The sequence below is a fragment of the Biomphalaria glabrata genome, chromosome 1 (genome assembly GCF_947242115.1).
Source record: "Biomphalaria glabrata chromosome 1, xgBioGlab47.1, whole genome shotgun sequence".
Lineage (NCBI taxonomy): Eukaryota > Metazoa > Mollusca > Gastropoda > Planorbidae > Biomphalaria > Biomphalaria glabrata.
The window spans coordinates 1,022,336-1,041,966 of record NC_074711.1 but is presented as its reverse complement, the minus strand read 5'-3'; the positions used below and the strand labels follow the sequence as shown (position 1 = coordinate 1,041,966).

General features: G+C 37.3%; 1 protein-coding gene across 2 annotated transcripts in view; it reads right to left on the bottom strand.

Moving 5' to 3' along the window:
* The window catches only part of LOC106050763 (rho GTPase-activating protein 21-like), a 52,983-nt gene that overhangs the window by 13,498 nt on the left and 19,854 nt on the right, over positions 1 to 19,631 (bottom strand). For both annotated transcript variants that reach the window (XM_013205797.2, XM_013205813.2), the window contains exons 3-8: positions 4,894 to 5,037; positions 4,509 to 4,539; positions 3,645 to 3,831; positions 2,812 to 2,866; positions 2,642 to 2,724; positions 1,238 to 1,340 (exon numbers count right to left, since the gene is read on the bottom strand). In XM_013205797.2, the coding sequence (XP_013061251.2) occupies positions 1,238 to 1,340; positions 2,642 to 2,724; positions 2,812 to 2,866; positions 3,645 to 3,831; positions 4,509 to 4,539; positions 4,894 to 5,037 (603 nt within the window). The remainder of the gene's footprint in view (positions 1 to 1,237; positions 1,341 to 2,641; positions 2,725 to 2,811; positions 2,867 to 3,644; positions 3,832 to 4,508; positions 4,540 to 4,893; positions 5,038 to 19,631) is intronic.

Here is a 19,631-nt window from a genome sequence, read left to right as displayed (position 1 = left end):
TCATCATGGTGATAGACCAAATAGCAAAGCACACTGCCAGGCAATGTTGATTGCCAGGCAATGCTTATTGATATATAAGATGCAGCCATCTTTTTATAGCATAAATAGATTCAATGTCTGGAGTAATGTGAATACTGTTATCTATTTTTATTACTAAATTCAATGTTTGTACATCACATATTATTAAAAAAAATAAAAGATTTGCTGATTTTTACAAATGTGAACAAAAGAATAGACAAATGATTTGAATCTGACAGTTAAGTTGATATGCAGTGATTTGGATCTGACAGTTTAGTTGATATGCAAACTACAGAATAGACAGATGATTGAGAACAAATAATGATGTTGATAAGTTATGTTTATTTCCAAGGTTGTTATAGCTTGAAGTGGTAATGGATTTAAGTGCTCCACTACCTATAAAACGTTTCAGTGGCATGCATCTCAAATAGCCTCTGACAACCACTCCAACGCCTAACCTTCATGTGCAGCTCAGATATTGAGCCTAGCAGAACTGTTATCACTGACAGGTGAAGGGCAAAGGTGAGTAACTGGCGCCTAAACCAGTAAGCTCCAGGGAGGAAGGGTCTCATTAGCCTTAGTCAGTTACCCAGTTGGGAGAAGGAAAACTCTGAATCCAAACTTCCACTGCCTTGCAGATGAGATCAAACATGAGGAAAAGCTTCGGGAGACAACACTGAGAAAAAATCATGAGCTGGTGACCATTAGATAGCTTGCAGCAAACAGTACTAAAACCTGGAGGAACCTATGATGCTACTCATCCCAAACTGTATTGAATATTTGCTGTTCCTTTGGACACATCAGCTGCATGGAGTGCTGTGTAGGCAGCATAGTTCCAACCAAAAATAATTCCAAGGCTTTCATCTCGTTCATCTACAAAAGGAACCATAGTTGTTCTACGACTGAAGTTGACCAAAAACAACTTCCAAGGCTAGGTAAGGTGATCTTAGGTTTTTATATGACCAATGGGACATGCTAAGAAAACAACTCATAAATACTTTCAAACCTAGAGGCCCATAAAGCACCTGCTTGAGTGAACAATGAATCATGAGGGTGCTTTGTCATCAGATGGTGATCAAACATATTTCTCTTTCCCAAACAAATCTCTAGTGCATTTTAAAATCATGGACAATTTAAAATACTAAACAAACTCAGCTACACAGGCTTATAGTACTCAGCATGCCAATCAAATCAATGTAAAAATGTAAAATACTCATACCTTGGACTGGGCACTTGTTTGATGATAAACAAAATCCTTGACCTTGTTATGACCTGCTTGACCATCAGTCCTCAGGTCGCCAACAGATGAGGCCACATTTAAACTAAATTGTAAAACAAAACAAGAGTTCAAAATTATGTTTTGTTCAAAGTCTTAAAAAGAAGTCTGAAATACAATTTTAGACAAAGATGTAGCGAAAGAGTTTTTCAAGCTTAGTCAATAAAACATTCTAACTTGAATGAGTTTGACAGACTGTGTGATGCCCAATAGCCTCTAAAAGTTCAATGTAATTCAAGTGTATTTATTGAAATAAAAGATGAGTTGAGATCATAATTAAACTCCCAATCCTTTTAACTTCCTCATGCTTTACATTACTACCTAGCAATCCGTCACATAATAACAATAACTAAACTCATGTCAAGAATTTAAATTAAAAGTATTTTTTTTTACCAAGAGTGGAAGATTAGATGGTGAGATAAACTAAGGAATACAGATGTGCAGCATTTTAAAAGAAGCACTGAAAACACATTGCATGCAGGAATTTTATTTTTATCCAATATTCAGATTGTGTCTGATGTGGGCGCCTAGAAAAATTGCTATTATAACTTAAAAGAACAGTAGTCGGCCAGATCACACAAGTGTAATGATAGAATTAGATTGTAAGATAGATTGTAAGATAGATTGTAAGATAGATTGTAATGGATGCTAGGCGACGCAACAAGGAGTTCTCACTCTTCATCTAGCTACATCTCCCTGCTATGCCTCCAAATAGAAGTCAAAAGATGAAGTATGACAAGTCTTCAGATCAAACACCAAAACAATATGATTCTCAACTTAAATATCAGCTTTCAAAACAAAGTAATTCTCAACCTAAATATCAGTTTTCAAAACAAAGTAATTCTCAACTTAAATATCAGCATTCAAAACAAAATGATTCTCAACTTAATTATCAGCTTTCAAAGCAAAATGATTCTTAACCTAAATATCAGCTTTCAAAACAAAATGATTCTCAACTTAAATATCAGCTTTCAAAACAAAATGATTCTCAACTTAAATATCAGCTTTCAAAACAAAATGATTCTCAACTTAAATATAAGCTTTCATAACAAAATGATTCTCAACTCAAATATCAGCTTTCACAACAAACCATAGGAGTTGAAAATTTTGTAAACCAAATTTTGGTGACCAGTTGTCCCAGAACCATTTATTGTGTATTAAAAGATTGCTATACAGTTAGCCCACAAACATTGAGTGACACTGGGTTAGTAGAAGTAGAAAATATTTATTTTAAGCTTCTAACATATTTATATGACATTCAGATTGTATATGTCACATCGAAGTTTCACAGGTCATGAACAGAGCTGAGTGTCCAGTTAATACTTAGTAGATAAAAGTTAGACTTACTTTTGGCTATGACTGGACAGCCTGCTATCAGCAAGTGAACTAGTGCTGGAGTACATTGAGTCCCCAGTTTGGGATTGGTAGGCCTGCAATAGGATCAGATGGTTAGTTTCACTTAGATACTAGGCTTAGACTGAACTTGGTCAAAGTAAAACCAAGAAAAGAGTACTTACCATTTGTAGTATATCTTCATCTTTAGGGACTACAAGCAACTTCAATGTACTGCCACTAAAGATAGATTGATTAAAAAGATATAGGTAGAACCATAACAGACAACAACAGACCACACACAAACTAGCACATAACTGCAATCTCCATGGTATCAAAAGTTGCTTAACATTTAAGAATGTCTTGTGTGTGTAAAAATTAAGTTTATACCACAACCCTTTACCTAACAATATGAAGTTCAGAATTTTAAAAAGGCACTAAGAATGGTAAAGATAGTGCTAATAATGGTTATGATAGTGATGGTATGATTATTATTTTAAGTTCAGCTTTCCTTCTATCCCAAGCTGGAAGAAAAAAAACATTTTGAGATGTATTTAGTAGATTAGAATTATGTGTGCACCAGACAAAAATTCCTCTGATTTTAAAGAAACACTATATGAATAATTTATGTTGACTTCGGTTGCTATTTATTTCCAAATGCTAAATACTCAGCACTTTGAGATCATTATATTATTTTATGGTTGTGGCATCAAATCAAGGACAGCAATCAAATCTTGCAAATATCTTTGTTATCTCCCTCAAAAATTGTTCTCCAGCTATAAAGTTGGGTAAAAGTTTGCTAAATATTCAAGACAGTATGAAACACTGACATTAAATACCAGTTTTAAAAAAAGCTTGAATGTTGTTTTTTTATAAATGATAAATTCCTAGATCTAAACGGCTGTCAAAACATTCCAGCATACTATCAGAAACTTCCTAGGATGTTTTTCATGCCTTGTGTCTGAGAATTCCTCCCTCTAAAATGTAGATATAATGTATATTTATGCAGTGACTGTACCTGTGATGGATGGCTGCTATGACATCTCTGTAAGATTTGCCAGAAATAGAATCACCATTCACAGCAATGATGCGGTCACCAGTATTTAGACCGGCATAGTAAGCTGGACTTGCTTCCTTCACACTCTTGACGAATATTGTGTCCTGAGGTTCTAGACTCCACTCTCTACAAAGTCGGGGATAGGGACCTGTGCATACAAAACAGTACTTAAATATATATCCTTCATTCAATGTCCTTCTCAGTCAAACCAGCTTTTAACATTTCTACCTACTAAATGACAGTACATAGTTATATTACAAAGGCCTGCACTGTATTGACATTAATCTTACTATTCATGTATTGGCTACATGGTTTTCATAGATTACATTATCAATCAATAAAAGCTAATGCTAATGTTTTGTTTCATGTAATGCACAAATTGTAAGACAAAGTTTCTTATGGATAATAAAGATTATTATTATTATTATTAATATTAGCTAATGTTGAAAGGACCTCTAGGCCATAACATTTTTAAAAACTTAAAATAGAATGTGTGTCAACCAAGCTAGGTCAAGCGTGGTCGAGAGGCCAAGTGCGCTTGAACTTGGCTTGGCTTGGCTACCTAGAAGGGGGCTCGAGGTTCGACACCCGACTCGGGCAGAGTTGTGTTTACTGAGCGCCTAAAGGCAGCATGGAAAACCAACTCCTAGATAACCCCCCCCCCCCCCCACCAGTCCACAAATGAGATTGGACCAAAAGCGCTCTGAGCATGCTATAAGCATGAAAGTAGCGCTATATAAAAGCTATAATAATAATAACAACAAGGTTATATTTCAAAGTTTTACAAGATGAAAACAGGAACAAGATTGAACTATGCAAACCTACCTTTAGTTTTAGAGCTAGTGTTCTGTTCATCCTGGGAAATAAAATATGCAAGGCATTAGTTTGTACATTCACACCAACAACAATCCCATGAAGTGCGACATTTTATTTTACATAACAACATTTTGAGGGTAAAACTTTTTCAGGGAAAGTAAAAAATGAATATTTGGTTTCATTAATTTAATTTTTAATATACAAAAAAAAATAACAACCACAACACAGAATTGTTGTAGTTGTTTGGAACTATTGGATCAGAAAACTCAAGTTAAGTTTCTATACATGACCTATACGTTATTTGAACTGATAGTTTCAATTCTATATTTTATTACATTGTATTAACTATTGTTCAGAATGGGAAACAAAGAAAGTGTCAAAGTAAATGACTCACTGTACTATCAAGGACAGACTGGGGTGGGTAAACCACAAAGTGTCTGAGTGTAAATCCAAATCCCCCTTCAGCTCCTCGAGGTATAAAAATGGTGTGAGGTCCAGTCCAGTCCAACAAGGAATCACTTCCACTTAGTCTGGACTCCTAGACACAAATATCAGAGAAAGAGATGTTAATACATGATTGGAGTCTATGCACTAGAGATAGTACTAGTACTAGACAAATAACAGTCTGTGAGAGAGTTAAGATGGCAGTGTTTGTACTAAGATAAGAGTCTCCTAAATTATGTGACAAACATTAGAGACATAGTTTTGTATTTTACTTGATAGAACATTAGAGACTAAGTTTTGTATTTTACTTGATAGAACATTAGAGACTTAGTCTTGATAGAACATTAGAGACTTAGTCTTGATAGAACATTAGAGACTTAGTCTTGATAGAACATTAGAGACTTAGTCTTGATAGAACATTAGAGACTAAGTCTTTTATTTTACTTGATAGAACATTAGAGACTAAGTCTTTTATTTTACTTGATAGAACATTAGAGACTAAGTTTTGTATTTTACTTGATAGAACATTAGAGACTTACAAGTCTTGTATTTTACTTGATAGAACATTAGAGACTTAAAAGTCTTGTATTTTACTTGATAGAACATTAGAGACTTAAAAGTCTTGTATTTTACTTGATAGAACATTAGAGACTAAGTCTTTTATTTTACTTGATAGAACATTAGAGACTAAGTTTTGTATTTTACTTGATAGAACATTAGAGACTTACAAGTCTTGTATTTTACTTGATAGAACATTAGAGACTTAAAAGTCTTGTATTTTACTTGATAGAACATTAGAGACTTAAAAGTCTTGTATTTTACTTGATAGAACATTAGAGACTAAGTCTTTTATTTTACTTGATAGAACATTAGAGACTAAGTTTTGTATTTTACTTGATAGAACATTAGAGACTTAAAAGTCTTGTATTTTACTTGATAGAACATTAGAGACTTAAAAGTCTTGTATTTTACTTGATAGAACATTAGAGACTTAAAAGTCTTGTATTTTACTTGATAGAACATTAGAGACTTAGTCTTGATAGAACATTAGAGACTTAAAAGTCTTGTATTTTACTTGATAGAACATTAGAGACTAAGTCTTTTATTTTACTTGATAGAACATTAGAGACTAAGTTTTGTATTTTACTTGATAGAACATTAGAGACTTAAAAGTCTTGTATTTTACTTGATAGAACATTAGAGACTTAAAAGTCTTGTATTTTACTTGATAGAACATTAGAGACTTAGTCTTGATAGAACATTAGAGACTTAGTCTTGATAGAACATGAGAGACTAAGTTTTTGTAGTAGACAGAAATGATTTCACTCAAAACTTAGCCATTTTGACATAATACTGAGCTGTGGTGTACACAAGAAAATTAGAAGAAAAAAAATTGCTGTGTCTTAAAAATGATGATACTATTTTTATCATTCATAGACATTTCTTGAGGGGGGGGGGAAGATATCCATTCAAATTTCCCCTTTTTTTTTTTTTCAAAAGTTTCCTCACACATAAAACATTTCACTACAAACATAATAGCTAACGTCAGACACAACTAGTGTAAAATAATCTTCTTATCTTATCTTATATAATACAGACGTTACTTCAAAAAAGAAGATAATTACGTCCTACGCGTCATGCATTTAGTCATGCATAGTAACCAATGACTTAAATTCTGCCAAGTCACTGGTTTTCCTGGCTAGCTCAGGCAACCCATTCCATGCTCTAATAGCACTAGGGAAGAAGGAGTGTTTGTACAAATTTGTCCTAGCATATGGGACGAGGAATGTGCCTTTATCTTTGTGTCTTTCAGAGTATTTTATTAAAATCAAATCACATTACGAAAATCTAAGACCAGACTTACACCACAATGAAGCTATGCCCCTCCATTGTTTCCCTTATGTCGTGACACCACTGTAACCAGACAAACCTCTACACATCAATAAAGACATTTTTTTTTGTTCTTCTTTCAAACAGCCAACAAAAAAAAGTTTTGGTTTTATTGCTAGTGCCAGCAGCTTGTACATTTGCCATACATTCAACCAAATAACAAAAGCACAAATAAAAAAAGATGAAAGTTTTCGACCCCCCCCCCCTCCCCTCACGCCCAACCGAACCGTACCCATTTTCTTTTTATCTCTCTCCACAAGCTGAAAGACAAGTATTTGAAAAGGAGGGGGGGGGAGGCTGATGCACGTGCTAATGACGTCACAAAAACGTACGTGCGCCTAGCCGGGTGCAGGGATGGAGCAAGGTGATATCCCATGCTACCTGTTACTCTAGTACTAGTACTAACTTCTTCAACACTGCTGGCTCCCTGATCACATCATGGTGTGTGTGTGTGGGGGGGGGGAGCACGCAAATGGAGAACGCCCTCAATGTCTACGTAAATAACCCAACTTTCTGATCACATCGCGGGGGCTCAGAGAAAAGTTTAGATCATATAGAAGGCAGCATCACAAACCTCTTTAGAGTACGTCTAAATGTTGTTGTTTTTTCTTCTTTTTGTAATGAGTTAGCTCCCCTAAATCTCTTCCAAGGCTAGAATCAACACATACAGAAAACTTTTTTTTTTTTTTACCCTGGGTCCCTTTAAAACTAGCCAAGAAAACCGAGGAGTGTAATCCTTGGACTGAACACACTGGGATACTGTTTTAGACAAAAATGATGTCTTTAAATGCTAAGAAAATATCTGAAGACATTATCTTATCATAGCTATGACGTCGAAGTATAAAACGTTCGCGTCCAACTATGAAGTGAACTATTGGCAAACTATGGACTAATTGTCTAATAGATATATTTCGGGCATTCCGTTATTCTCGGATGCACGGGTGAGCCAGCTCATAGGTGATTTGGGCCTCTCATAGGCCATTTGGGCCTCTCATAGGTGATTTGGGCCTCTCATAGGTGATTTGGGCCTCTTAAAGGTCATCTGGGCCTATCATAGGTCATTTGGGCCTCTTAAAGGTCATTTGGGCCTCTTAAAGGCCATTTGGGCCTCTCATAGGTCATTTGGGCCTCTCATATGTGATTTGGGCCTCTCCTATGTTATTTTGGGCCTCTTAAAGGTCATTTGGGCCTCTCATAGGTCATTTGGGCCTCTCATAGGTCATTTGAGCCTCTCATGTCATTTGGGCCTCTCATAGGTCATTTGGGCCTCTCATAGGTCACTTGGGCCTCTCATAGGTCACTTGGGCCTCTCATAGGTCACTTGGGCCTCTCATAGGTCACTTGGGCCTCTCATAGGTCACTTGGGCCTCTCATACGTTTCTGTCTCAAGTTGAGGTCTATACACATATATCTGTCTACACACTAACTTAAAACTGTGATGGTGTTGCCGTAGACTGACACATCCAAGAACGTGACGCATCCATCCATCTTTGAACACATCCACTGTCAATTCATGATCGCAGCACATCCACTCGTGTTGGTCACATCCCCCTCGATGTGTGACACACCTTTGGTTGTTCCTTGGTAATCGATGACAGAACAAAAGCCTGGTGTCTATCTTAGCCATCATAGAAACATTACAAAGTACAATGGTTTCCCGTTTTGTTTTTTTTTTTGTTAGCCTTTTTAGTGTTGCCTTGAGAACGAGATTTACATGGGGAGATAATCATGAATGACTTCTCGAACTTTGTACACAACTCGATAAAACTGTCATTCTTTCAAGGCGTTCTCGTTAGTTTTTATTAAGGCATTGCGATAACGATTGTTAGTCTAGTGGTGTTTACAAACATAACGCTTAACGAAGGGATTTTTTTTACAAATAGTTTATAAATATTAACCAACAGGGCCGGCCTAACCAACAGGGCCGGCCTTACGAATTGCGAAACCAATTTAAACGATGCTTGCAAGACCCCTCTTCTAAACTTCGTTAAAATAAGAACTATTACAATTGATTAGATTATTATATCAACATTTATTTTACGTCATGCATAAGAAGAGATTCAAACGCAATAGGCGCCAGCGGCTTACTGAAAGTGACGTCAATCGTACGAAACACTAAATATGTTAACCCTTGAAATCCTACATCTTTGAAAGCCTGAGACAAAAGCCATGACCGATAGTGATCTGCTAAATGTATATTGGGGGGGGGGGGGCGATTTGGAGCAATCGGTTAAACCGGCCTAAGGCAGACCCTGCTGACCAACAACTTTACAAGACAAAGTTGAAGGAGAGTGGAATGCCAAAAGTAACATCCAATACGATGAATTAAAAACAAAACCTTATCTCGGTTCAACTTGTTGGTACGTTGGAAGTCACTCCTCATTGATCTCAGACAGACAACATGCTACACTATATTCAAGAGGAACATTAACTCTTTCTCTCCGCAATTATTTTCTTTGTTCCAATAGAATTATTCACTTTAATCACTTGTATTTCACTATCCTGTTTTGGAATTAAACCTCAATAACTTTTTTGTTTGTTAGCTAAAAATCTAATATTTGGTATCGAATTGAAAGGGAATGCGCGCGCTCCTATTACATAACTGAAACTAAAGTTTATAACTCCAAAAATCAATTTAGTTTAATGGTGTCCTATCAACGCTGGCATCGTCATTTCGGAAAGAAAGAGTTAAGACCTATCTGTTTAAAACTTTTTTTTAGATTAGTTTTGTCATTTTAGCTCTTGTGTTTATGTTTGTAATGTTATCACAGCACCTTGAGCCTACATTTTGTTTGTTAACAGCGCTCCATCAGAAATTATTATTGTTATTACGTCTGGTACACTTCTACTACTTATCTTTATCTTATATGATACAGACGTTACTTCCAAAAAGAAGATGTACTGCTATACTACTGTTTTCAATAAATATGACTTTAAACAATTGTGGGAAAAGTGCATGCGAAATTAAATCGAACAGCAATGCGAATATGTAAAACAAATAATGATTACAACCTCTCCAGCCCCTCACAACGCGGTGAAAATGTTCGAATCAATTTTTTTTTTCATTGATCACCCAGTGATGTAGCAATAGTGTAAACCAATGTTTCCCAAACTGTATTCCGCGGAACCCTGGTGTTAGGCGATGCCTGAATGGGTGTTACCACGAACTACTGGAATAGTAGGCCATCGCGTGAATTTATATCTCAAAAAAAAACAAAAAAAAAACAAAAAAAAAACGCTAAATAGTCAGAATGTGCAAAGTGTTCCGTTATTAGGTAAAAGCTTTGGGAAACACCGGTGTAAACAATGTTACGGCTCAGTTCTGCCAGAGACACAAAAGTTTGAACTGGGTCAACGATGTAGTTTAAAACTATACACGCGCATAGAACGGAAACAGTACGGACCATATCACACTCGGTCAAGCATATTATGTAGGTTTGATGTCCGGCAACGGTAACAAATACTTGTGTGTGAACCGTTGGGAAAATGTGTGCTCAATCCGGATACTAGTCCAAAACGTCAGAGCAAATAACATATCTTTCACTAAAGAAAAATATTTCAAAACAGCGCAAACATATTCCAGCATAACACAGACATGTTTCACAATTACCACAATAACAACACAGACATCTCCCACTATAACAAGAGCATCTTTACACTATAACACAGACATCTGCCACTATAACAAGAACATCTTTACACTATAACACAGACATCTGCCACTCTAACAAGAACATCTTTACACTATAACACAGACATCTGCCACTATAACAAGAACATCTTTACACTATAACACAGACATCTGCCACTATAACAAGAACATCTTTACACTATAACACAGACATCTGCCACTATAACAAGAGCATCTTTACACTATAACACAGACATCTGCCACTATAACAAGAGCATCTTTACACTTTAACAGACATCTGCCACTATAACAAGAACATGTTTACACTATAACACAGACATCTCCCACTATAACAAGAACATCTGTACACTATAACACAGACATCTCCCACTATAGCAAGAACATCTTTACACTATAACACAGACATCTGCCACTATAACAAGAACATCTTTACACTATAACACAGACATCTGCCAGTATAACAAGAGCATCTTTACACTTTAACACATACATCTGCCACTATAACAAGAACATCTTTACACTATAACAGACATCTGCCACTATAACAAGAACATCTTTACACTATAACACAGACAATTTCCAATGTAACACACCCTTCAAAATAGCTCATCATCCGCTCTAGCGCAGGCATCTACCACTATAACACAGGCATCTTTCATAATAATGCAGATATTTTCCCAATATAACACACTCTTCAAAATAGCTATAACACATAGCACATCATTCACTATAATAGAGGCTACCGATATTTCAATGCTGACAAAAGTAGACAAATCTATTCACGGATCTTATGAAGTGCATCCAAGTGTAACAATGTCTCTCTCCCCATCTCATTAGCCCACACTAACAGTACAAGGGAAACCCACAAACTAGAACGCAGTATTTGCACTAATCCCCAAGGCTCCAGTGCAGAAGATTATAAAAGTAACAATACTACATCCACACTTGACCACGCATTCTAAATATGACATAAAACATACTCAGAAAGACATAAAGATAAAAACAGTCGTTATTTCAACAGCTTAGGTCAACACACACACACACACATATAAAACTCTCTTTTGAAAACGGGTTATTAGAATGAAAAAAGAATGATAACTAAGGGTGACATTCAAATACAATCGTCTATAATCCCAGAGGCGTCGCTCGGATTGCTGTCACTCGGTGCAATTGGCTACCCCACTCCTATCACCCATTCCTTAAATGTTCCCATTATAAGCCAGAATCATTTCAAGTCTAAACACATGTACCGGAAGCTCAAAATTGGAACCAGTGAAATCTGCCCATGTGGAGTATCACCAGAAAATGCCGACCACGTCCTCCAAAACTGCTCTCTCTACCAAGAGGCCAGTATAAGACATTGGCCCCAAATCACCCCAATAGAAAGAAAACTATATGGAGAGCTGCCTGATTTGGAAACCACTGCGCAGTTCATCTCATGTATTGGTCTAGTCATATGAACACTCCAACATAACAATGAGAACGATGAAGAAAAAGAAGAAGAATTTCAAGTCTACAATACGGGTCCTAGATCTATCTTATCTTATCAAATACAGACGTTACTTCAAAAAAGAGGACGATTGCGTCCTACGCGTGTCCCTAGGTCAATCTAGTCATGTTAATCACTGGCTTAAATTCTGTCTAGTCATTGGTTTTCCTGGCTGACTCAGGCAACCCATTCCATGCTCAAATAGCAATAGGGAAGAAGGTGCATTTGTACAAATTTGTCCTAGCATATGGAACAAGGAATGTGCCTTTCTCTTTGTGCCTTTCTGAGTATTTTATTAGGTTTTGTTTTTGTATTTGAAGATTATAGTAAAGTGTTTTATGTATAATTGCTACATTACAACAAGTCTAAGGGTTTCTAAATTTAATGATTTTTACTAATGGTGTTACTCTAATCAAATGTGACAATTCGTTTGTTATGAATCTCACTGCTCTATTTTGTGTCTTTTCCAGTTTCTTAATGTTTTCTTGAGTTTACTGGTCCCAAACAGAGAATGCATATTCTATTACTGGCCTAACCAAGGTTAAAGTCTTTTAGTTTTTCTTATTTGATTTGTATCATTTTTTTTTTTACAAATAAACCCTAATGCTTTGTTTAATTTGTTAATTTATGTTTATTTTGAAACACACAGAAGCTTACTTATCTAACATCAAACTTTTTTTTATTTAATTAATATTAAAAAGTTATTTTTTTCTTTTGTGCAACCCCCTTTAATCATGCGTTCTCCAGTACGGGTGAAACCTTTCTAACGACGCCACTGAATGAATTCGGGTGAAACCTTTCTAACGACGCCACTGAATGAATTCAGGTGAAACCTTCCTAACGACGCCACTGAATGAATTCGGGTGAATCCTTCCTAACGACGCCACTGTCTAAGCCAGGATGAATGAATTCAACAAACATCTCGGACATATTCGAACTCGCGACATAGATTGGCGGCCAGGTGGCTTACCCTTCGACCACAACCCAACTGTTAGACAAATAAACTACTTGACCTTTGATCATATACAAGAGAAACGACCATTATAGTCGTAGCGAGCAATACCATTGTATAAATATGTCATCGCTATATCCCAAAATATCCTTGCTGAAACTCGCTTCATGCGTGTATCCTTATTTAAAGAGAACTGTATCCTTAAAAAAAATTTCAATGTGAACTCACAGTATCGCAAACTATCTTGTATTTTCAATACAAAAAATGTACCTAGTCTGATATGTTTCTGCCTTCGCTGAAATGATCCTACGTGCTCCCAAGACTAAACATGGTTTCTATTCATGCATGTATCCTTATTTAAAGAGAACTGTATCCATTGAAAAAAAAATTCCAATGTGAACTCACAGTATCGCAAACTATCTTGTATTTTCAAAAGAAAAAAATGTACCTAGTCTGATATGTTTCTGCCTTCGCTGAAATGATCCTACGGGCTCCCAAGACTAAACATGGTTTCTATTCATGCATGTATCCTTATTTAAAGAGAACTGTATCCGTAAAAAAAAATTCAATGTGAACTCACAGTATCGCAAACTATCTTGTATTTTGAAAACAAAAATGTACCTAGTCTGATATGTTTCTGCCTTCGCTGAAATGATCCTACGTGCTCCCAAGACTAAACATGGTTTCCCTATAAATCATGCATCTCCAGCTGAATGATGTGCCGTGTCATGTGCTGATACGTGTGTCAAGAGTGTGTGAGAAATGTGTAGCACAAGAGATTAAGATAACACTGGGGGTTACGAGGCAAGGGGGCGGTAATAGAGATCCTGAAAACAAACTTCAATCAAACAAGGTTTGAGAGAGAGAGAGAGAGAGAGAGAGAGAGAGAGGGAGGGAGGGAGGGAGGGAGAGACATGCTACTAACATGTATGTTTATAAAGGCCAATAAGTAGGTAGCCTTTGCACTAAGTGTCTAAACATAATAAAGGTTACAACCAGTGCATTATAAAGAGAGAAAAAAAAAAGTTGAGATTACAAATGCTACAAATCTTCAAAAAAGAGATTTATGTGTTTGTAGATAATATAAACAGAAGGCCCACAAGGACGTATCTCTGATATTGAAAAAAAAAATTGTATTGCGTGAGAGTTTTACTTCATAGCAAGTAGGAAATGCAGGAATGCTAGATCAAAGGAACAAAACCTCTATTGATGTTGCGTAGGTGGCATTTCGGGAACATACATTAAGTCTAAATAGTGTGTTCATTTCGGGGTCCAGGACATTGAAAGGAGATTACAATTCACAAAAGTCGAAACCTCCACCTCCACACTAGCAGTTAAGAAAGACTTAACTGAGAAAATATATTACGATTATCACGCCAATGGCGTAAGGGAAATTCTTAGATGAAATGAAGTTTGCATGCATCAGATCTAAAACCAACAAAATTATCAAGAAATAAATTGGTTACGTAATCAGACACTAGTAACATAAAACCATATAAAAAAAAAAAAAAAAAACTTAACGAGGTGCTTCATGCAGAACTTTGAAATGAACTAATGACGCAATATCAAACAGATATTCTAACAGAACCAGCGGCTTACGTCATTCAGCCACATCAGATATTCTAACATAACAAGCGGTGTATGTCATTCAGCCACATCAGATATTCTAACAGAACCAGCAGTTTATGTCACTCAGCCACATCAGATATTCTAACAGAACCAGCGGTGTATGTCATTCAGCCACATCAGATATTCTAACAGAACCAGCGGTGTATGTCATTCAGCCACATCAGATATTCTAACAGAACCAGCGGTGTATGTCACTCAGCCACATCAGATATTCTAACAGAACCAGCGGTGTATGTCATTCAGCCACATCAGATATTCTAACAGAACCAGCGGTGTATGTCATTCAGCCACATCAGATATTCTAACAGAACCAGCGGTGTATGTCATTCAGCCACATCAGATATTCTAACAGAACCAGCGGTGTATGTCATTCAGCCACATCAGATATTCTAACAGAACCAGCGGTGTATGTCATTCAGCCACATCAGATATTCTAACAGAACCAGCGGTGTATGTCATTCAGCCACATCAGATATTCTAACAGAACCAGTGGTTTATGTCATTCAGCCACATCAGATATTCTAACAGAACCATCGGTTTATGTCATTCAGCCACATCAGATATTCTAACAGAACCATCGGTGTATGTCATTCAGCCACATCAGATATTCTAACAGAACCAGCGATTTATGTCACTCAACCACATCAGATATTCTAACAGAACCAGCGGTTTATGTCAGTCAACCACATCAGATATTCTAACAGAACCAGCGATTTATGTCACTCAACCACAACAGATATTCTAACAGAACCATCGGTTTATGTCATTCAGCCACATCAGATATTCTAACAGAACCATCGGTGTATGTCATTCAGCCACATCAGATATTCTAACAGAACCAGCGGTGTATGTCATTCAGCCACATCAGATATTCTAACAGAACCAGCGGTGTATGTCATTCAGCCACATCAGATATTCTAACAGAACCAGCGATTTATGTCACTCAACCACATCAGATATTCTAACAGAACCAGTGGTTTACTTCATTCAGCCACATCAGATATTCTAACAGAACAAGCTGTTTATGTCACTCCGCCACATCAGATATTCTAACAGAACAAGCTGTTTATGTCATTCAGCCACATCAGATATTCTAACAGAACCAGCGGTTTATGTCATTCAGCCACATCAGATATTCTAACAGAACCATCGGTGTATGTCATTCAGCCACATCAGATATTCTAACAGAACCAGCGATTTATGTCACTCAACCACATCAGATATTCTAACAGAACCAGCGGTTTATGTCAGTCAACCACATCAGATATTCTAACAGAACCAGCGATTTATGTCACTCAACCACAACAGATATTCTAACAGAACCATCGGTTTATGTCATTCAGCCACATCAGATATTCTAACAGAACCATCGGTGTATGTCATTCAGCCACATCAGATATTCTAACAGAACCAGCGGTGTATGTCATTCAGCCACATCAGATATTCTAACAGAACCAGCGGTGTATGTCATTCAGCCACATCAGATATTCTAACAGAACCAGCGATTTATGTCACTCAACCACATCAGATATTCTAACAGAACCAGTGGTTTACTTCATTCAGCCACATCAGATATTCTAACAGAACAAGCTGTTTATGTCACTCCGCCACATCAGATATTCTAACAGAACAAGCTGTTTATGTCATTCAGCCACATCAGATATTCTAACAGAACCAGCGGTGTATGTCATTCAGCCACATCAGATATTCTAACATAACAAGCGGTTTATGTCATTCAGCCACATCAGATATTCTAACAGAACAAGCGGTTTACGTCATTCAGCCACTTTAGATATTCTAACAGAACCAGCAGTTTATGTCACTCAACCACATCAGATATTCTAACAAAACAAGCGGTGTATGTCACTCAGCCACATCAGATATTCTAACAGAACCAGCGGTGTATGTCACTCAGCCACATCAGATATTCTAACATAACAAGCGGTTTATGTCATTCAGCCACATCAGATATTCTAACAGAACAAGCGGTTTATGTCATTCAGCCACTTTAGATATTCTAACAGAACCAGCAGTTTATGTCATTCAGCCACATCAGATATTCTAACAGAACCAGTCATTCAGCCACATCAGATATTCTAACAGAACAAGCAGTTTATGTCACTCAGCCACATCAGATATTCTAACAGAACCAGCGGTGTATGTCATTCAGCCACATCAGATATTCTAACAGAACCAGCGGTGTATGTCATTCAGCCACATCAGATATTCTAACAGAACCAGCGGTGTATGTCATTCAGCCACATCAGATATTCTAACAGAACAAGCAGTTTATGTCACTCAGCCACATCAGATATTCTAACATAACCAGCGGTGTATGTCACTCAGCCACATCAGATATTCTAACAGAACCAGCGGTGTATGTCATTCAGCCACATCAGATATTCTAACAGAACCAGCGGTGTATGTCATTCAGCCACATCAGATATTCTAACAGAACCAGCGATTTATGTCACTCAACCACATCAGATATTCTAACAGAACCAGTGGTTTACTTCATTCAGCCACATCAGATATTCTAACAGAACAAGCTGTTTATGTCACTCCGCCACATCAGATATTCTAACAGAACAAGCTGTTTATGTCATTCAGCCACATCAGATATTCTAACAGAACCAGCGGTGTATGTCATTCAGCCACATCAGATATTCTAACATAACAAGCGGTTTATGTCATTCAGCCACATCAGATATTCTAACAGAACAAGCGGTTTACGTCATTCAGCCACTTTAGATATTCTAACAGAACCAGCAGTTTATGTCACTCAACCACATCAGATATTCTAACAAAACAAGCGGTGTATGTCACTCAGCCACATCAGATATTCTAACAGAACCAGCGGTGTATGTCACTCAGCCACATCAGATATTCTAACATAACAAGCGGTTTATGTCATTCAGCCACATCAGATATTCTAACAGAACAAGCGGTTTATGTCATTCAGCCACTTTAGATATTCTAACAGAACCAGCAGTTTATGTCATTCAGCCACATCAGATATTCTAACAGAACCAGTCATTCAGCCACATCAGATATTCTAACAGAACAAGCAGTTTATGTCACTCAGCCACATCAGATATTCTAACAGAACCAGCGGTGTATGTCATTCAGCCACATCAGATATTCTAACAGAACCAGCGGTGTATGTCATTCAGCCACATCAGATATTCTAACAGAACCAGCGGTGTATGTCATTCAGCCACATCAGATATTCTAACAGAACAAGCAGTTTATGTCACTCAGCCACATCAGATATTCTAACATAACCAGCGGTGTATGTCACTCAGCCACATCAGATATTCTAACAGAACCAGCGGTGTATGTCATTCAGCCACATCAGATATTCTAACAGAACCAGCGGTGTATGTCATTCAGCCACATCAGATATTCTAACAGAACCAGCGATTTATGTCACTCAACCACATCAGATATTCTAACAGAACCAGTGGTTTACTTCATTCAGCCACATCAGATATTCTAACAGAACAAGCTGTTTATGTCACTCCGCCACATCAGATATTCTAACAGAACAAGCTGTTTATGTCATTCAGCCACATCAGATATTCTAACAGAACCAGCGGTGTATGTCATTCAGCCACATCAGATATTCTAACATAACAAGCGGTTTATGTCATTCAGCCACATCAGATATTCTAACAGAACAAGCGGTTTACGTCATTCAGCCACTTTAGATATTCTAACAGAACCAGCAGTTTATGTCACTCAACCACATCAGATATTCTAACAAAACAAGCGGTGTATGTCACTCAGCCACATCAGATATTCTAACAGAACCAGCGGTGTATGTCACTCAGCCACATCAGATATTCTAACATAACAAGCGGTTTATGTCATTCAGCCACATCAGATATTCTAACAGAACAAGCGGTTTACGTCATTCAGCCACTTTAGATATTCTAACAGAACCAGCAGTTTATGTCATTCAGCCACATCAGATATTCTAACAGAACCAGTCATTCAGCCACATCAGATATTCTAACAGAACAAGCAGTTTATGTCACTCAGCCACATCAGATATTCTAACAGAACCAGCGGTGTATGTCATTCAGCCACATCAGATATTCTAACAGAACCAGCGGTGTATGTCATTCAGCCACATCAGATATTCTAACAGAACCAGCGGTGTATGTCATTCAGCCACATCAGATATTCTAACAGAACAAGCAGTTTATGTCACTCAGCCACATCAGATATTCTAACATAACCAGCGGTGTATGTCATTCAGCCACATCAGATATTCTAACAGAACCAGCGGTGTATGTCACTCAGCCACATCAGATATTCTAACAGAACCAGCGGTGTATGTCATTCAGCCACATCAGATATTCTAACAGAACCAGCGGTGTATGTCATTCAGCCACATCAGATATTCTAACAGAACAAGCAGTTTATGTCACTCAGCCACATCAGATATTCTAACATAACCAGCGGTGTATGTCACTCAGCCACATCAGATATTCTAACAGAACCAGCGGTGTATGTCACTCAGCCACATCAGATATTCTAACAGAACCAGCGGTGTATGTCATTCAGCCACATCAGATATTCTAACAGAACAAGCAGTTTATGTCACTCAGCCACATCAGATATTCTAACATAACCAGCGGTGTATGTCACTCAGCCACATCAGATATTCTAACAGAACCAGCGGTGTATGTCATTCAGCCACATCAGATATTCTAACAGAACCAGCGGTGTATGTCATTCAGCCACATCAGATATTCTAACAGAACCAGCGATTTATGTCACTCAACCACATCAGATATTCTAACAGAACCAGTGGTTTACTTCATTCAGCCACATCAGATATTCTAACAGAACAAGCTGTTTATGTCACTCCGCCACATCAGATATTCTAACAGAACAAGCTGTTTATGTCATTCAGCCACATCAGATATTCTAACAGAACCAGCGGTGTATGTCATTCAGCCACATCAGATATTCTAACATAACAAGCGGTTTATGTCATTCAGCCACATCAGATATTCTAACAGAACAAGCGGTTTACGTCATTCAGCCACTTTAGATATTCTAACA